This window comes from Haplochromis burtoni, unplaced genomic scaffold (genome assembly GCF_018398535.1).
Source record: "Haplochromis burtoni strain Fernald_Lab_line unplaced genomic scaffold, NCSU_Asbu1 Contig_182, whole genome shotgun sequence".
NCBI lineage: Eukaryota > Metazoa > Chordata > Actinopteri > Cichliformes > Cichlidae > Haplochromis > Haplochromis burtoni.
In genome coordinates this window covers 224486-228791 of record NW_024582543.1, presented here as the reverse complement: position 1 = coordinate 228791, position 4306 = coordinate 224486, and the positions used below count along the sequence as shown (strand labels likewise).

Below are 4306 nucleotides of genomic sequence, written 5' to 3'. Positions count from 1 at the left end.
CAGAGGCGAGGCTGCCGGACACTGGCGCCACCGGGCCCTCTGACCACCACCAGTAGGCAACGGGTGAAGTGTCTTGCCCAAGGACACAACAACCGAGGCTGTCGAAGCCGGGGCTCAAACCGGCAACCTTCCAATTACAAGGTGACCTCCCAACACTTGAGCCACGATCGCCCCTTAACGGTGAATAAGGAGGTGCCAAGAAGAAGGAAAAGAGGGAGACCACAGCAAAGATTCATTGATGTAGTGAGGGAGGACAATGCAGAGAGTTGGTGTGACAGAGGAGCATGGTAGTAACATGGAGAGATGGAGGCTGATGACCCTCTCCGGGTCTCTTAAAGGGAGCAGCTGAAAGAAGAAGAAGAAAATGTCACTGCTCAAAAGGTCCTAATGAGATGGGTTGTGAAGTTTAAAAACAACCTGGTGTTGTCATCCAAAAAGTGATTGGAAAATTGGAAATTTCACAGCCTTAAAGTGGGCAGAGGAAAAGTGTGTATAAGGGCTTTTTTTGTTACTTTTATGGTGAATATGTAAAACACCCTGTAAAGGTTGAAGATTTTCATAGTGCTTAACTCCTCCAACAAGTGACACAAGTCATTTGGGGATGAAAAAAGAAAGAGAAAACAAGAAATTTAAATTACCCCCCATCATCATCATCATCATCATCATCATCAATGACACAACCTTGAGGAAAACCCAGAACCCCCAAAATAACAACCATAAGCTGCTCCAGTGTTGGTGCTCACTTTCAAACTGTGTGTGAACTGAAATAAAGGTTAAATGTTCTAAATAGTGTTATTACCATTTTTTGTGACACTAATGACCGGCACTTAACTCCACAGCTGAAGGTAACTCCCAGGCACAGATTTCAGTTTCAGCAACATTTTTTTTTCTGCCTAATTTTCAGACACAGATTTAAAACCCATCAAGAACTAGAACTAAATCAAAGAAAATGAGTACAGGTGTAGAATTTTCCTGTAACTTTTTCAGGTACTGTTTAGAGAAATAAAATGCAGTATTGTTTGGAGTCATCTGCTAGCAATAAGACACCAAATGATCTGTGATACAGAAAATTTGTTTTTATTTTTTCCCGTATTCATTAAACAGCCATGTGTCACATGAGGTCTAATTCTTTTTTTAATGCTCTTTTTTTCCCTTTTTCCTCACAACTTGACTAAAATGAATCAAGATGTGTCGTGCAGCTACTTTGCTTGCTTGTGAATTTTGTGTTTTTAAAGATATATTGCATTTGTACATGTTGGAAGCATATATAATCTAATACAATCCAGATTCTTTCCCTTTAAGTTGGTTGTTCTCATAAAACTTTGCGATTTGAGAAGCTGTAAAATCCTTGTGACCGTTTACTGTGGTTTAGCAGCAGGCTTCCTGCGGTCAATTGTGTAGATGCTAGAAAAAACTTCCTCGTTTGCGAGAGAGAGAGAGAAAGAAAGAACCGTGGATTAAGTTTCTCAACATATGCATTATACATCTGGTGTCACCACCAGGGCAGTGATTTGACTAGACTGCAGCAAATGACTTGGATTTATCAGCAGAAGAACAGAGTTTAGCAGTTAGCTGCCAGACAGTCAAGCAGATATCAAGTATCACTAGAGGTTCCTCGGGACAGACTAATTGTGACTTTTGCAAAAAAAAATTGCATGTGATGTGTGTTTCACGTTTTCAGCAAAGCTCCAGTGCAGCTAGGGTTGAGGTTGGAGGGTGGATATGTGGCAGATGGTTTCCCAGAAAGTGTTGCATGGCCATCAAAGAGTCATGTTTAGGTTTGAAATTCTCCTATGAAAGAAAAATAATGGATGAGTGAATAAAGTTTTGGCACAGGGTGTTGCAGGGTGTATGTTTGGGAGTTCATCCAACAGTCAGGACAAAAGTTTATCATGACTTTTTATAAATCTGGCTGGAAAAAGAAAGGAATGGAGACAGTATAGAGACATTTCAAAGAAATGGGACATATTATTCATCATGACTAAAACGAAATGGATTCACAAAAAAAGCTTTCGTCTGCTGCTGTGTCTGTGTGATGCACAGACATACGTGTTTCCTCTTTGTGCTGAAGAAAAAAGGTTTTACTGCTGTTAAATTTGCCAGACTGAGCAGTTATCAAACACTCTTGGCTGGGCACGATAGCACTTCCAGTTGTTATATGAGCAGCAGCACTGGATTGTGCAACAGAACCAGCAACTCTAAATGCTGAACTCCTCCTCCTCGTCATCATCATCGCCGTCGTCTCACAGAGCGCATCTGCTGCAGAGCGTTATGAGTTTACACGGATACACTGAAACTTAGCTTTTCCTCACTGCTCACGGAGTATCCTTCAGACATAAATGAAGGATAACTGAGTCAAAGACAACCTCGTTATAACAGTCGCTTTGTCGCCGTTTCCTTTAACCGTGTGCACAATGGGATTGCGCGTGTTTGGCACAACGCTTTACGCATACTCCTGGGTCTATTTATTTGTTTTCACCCTGCAGGCTGCTCAGTCTCAAAGGAATCCGGGAACACAGCAAGGGAATGACCAAAGAGGGGCCCTCCGGCAGACGCTACAGTGGTCACACAACGGCAAGATATTTAGCATTCTAAGCCAAGGGTCTGAGTATCAGCCGGCCAGACGCAGGGGCGCAACGCAGGAGCGAGTGCAGGAGCGACCTGTCACAATCATCCGGGATGCGGACACCCAGAGACAACCGGTGGCCCAGCAGCAGCCTCCCCGGCCGGCCTCCAACCCGCAGGGCCAGCGCAGCCTCCCGCTGCCGATCCAGAGGCTCGTGAGAGGCCAGGAACACCGCCAGCATCACCAAGCGCGTCCCGGTGAGCGCACAGGGACGCAGAGGAGCCGGAGAGTAAATGATACCCAAGAGCAGGTCGATGTCAGGAGAGAAGACATGATGGTGGGAGACGATCCATACGATCCCTACAAGTCCATTGACACCGATAATCCATATTACAATTACTATGACGTTTACGAGAGACCAAGGGAGAGAGCGAGACCCGGATATGGCACAAGGTATCATCAGTACGGTAAGAATGGGAAAAGTGCCCTTAAGACATTTGAATTAGCAGAAAGATAGTTGTTAAACACAGAGTGGAGCAGGGAACTATATGAATAGCTACTATATCAAAATATTAACATTAAAACATAAGATGGAAGCATGTTTCATATCAAAAACAGTCACTCAAGTAACCAGTTTGTCAATTAGTGCCTCTTTTGCCTCTAAATTTCAGCATTTTTTGCTTTTTATGTGTGAAAAATTTCCTACTTGTTGATCTGTTTTTATTGCATTATAATGGAGATTATGTGTCATCATTATGTGGTGTATTGTAGGTCTCCCTGATCTGGTTCCTGACCCATACTACATCCAAGCCTCGGCCTACGTCCAGAGAGTCCCGATGTACAACCTGAGATGTGCGGCTGAAGAAAATTGTTTGTCAAGGTAGACTGCTGTCAGGACTGGTCCACGAGGAGAAAAAAAAAAGTGAAAGAAAAAAGCGCACCCGCTTTTGAGTGTGATTCAGAGAGTTCTCAGCCATAACAACCACTTTAAAGTGTTTGCGGGTGAAAGCTGCCCAGTGGGAGCATGAGATGAGGTAAAATTAACCAAATCCTGCCGCTGATGGTGCAGAGGGGGTGGTGTGGAGGATTTCTGTAAAAGTTTAATCATAGCCTCCTCTGGGAGAGAAAGCCTGAATGGTAAACACATTATTGAAAACTAACCCAAACAACCACTTTGCCTTTTAAAAAAAAAATTCCACCCACCATTTACACATGAACTGGCTCAACTCAGAAGAGGGTATGTAGCAGGGAAAACAAATCTTAGTGACATCACTGTGTCCACCTATAATAGTGTTTTTGGGGGGGTTTAAAATCTTTTTATCTTTGTATCCTGTCTACAGTTCCGCCTATAGAGCACGAGACTACGATAGCCGCATGCTGCTGAGGTTTCCTCAGAAAGTCAAGAACCAGGGCACCGCAGACTTCCTCCCCAACAGGCCACGTTACTCCTGGGAGTGGCACAGCTGTCACCAGTGAGTATAATGTCATGCCAGTGCTGTCCACCTCATCGTCACTCAGACAAAGAGTCTCTGTGACATGTCGTTGCATTAAACTGACACCCCAAACTGACTTTATGTGCTCCTTTTTGTCTCCACGAGACAATTGTTAAGGTGTCTGCACTGCAGTTTTTCCAGGTATATGAGGTTTCCATAAACCCAAAGAACCAAAAAAAAAGAAAAAGACACACATGTATAGAAAAGCTTGAGAGCTTGAGATGATTGTTTCTCCAGATACTGCGGG

At 43.7% G+C, this 4306-nt stretch overlaps 1 protein-coding gene across 1 annotated transcript in view; it reads left to right on the top strand.

Moving 5' to 3' along the window:
• The first annotated feature begins 2147 nt into the window (after positions 1-2147).
• The window catches only part of loxa (lysyl oxidase a), a 7144-nt gene continuing 4985 nt past the window's right edge, over positions 2148-4306 (top strand). Inside the window, exons 1-3 of the mRNA XM_005934601.3 lie at positions 2148-3033; positions 3338-3446; positions 3907-4038. Of these exons, the coding sequence (XP_005934663.1) occupies positions 2415-3033; positions 3338-3446; positions 3907-4038 (860 nt within the window). The 5' untranslated portion in view covers positions 2148-2414. The remainder of the gene's footprint in view (positions 3034-3337; positions 3447-3906; positions 4039-4306) is intronic.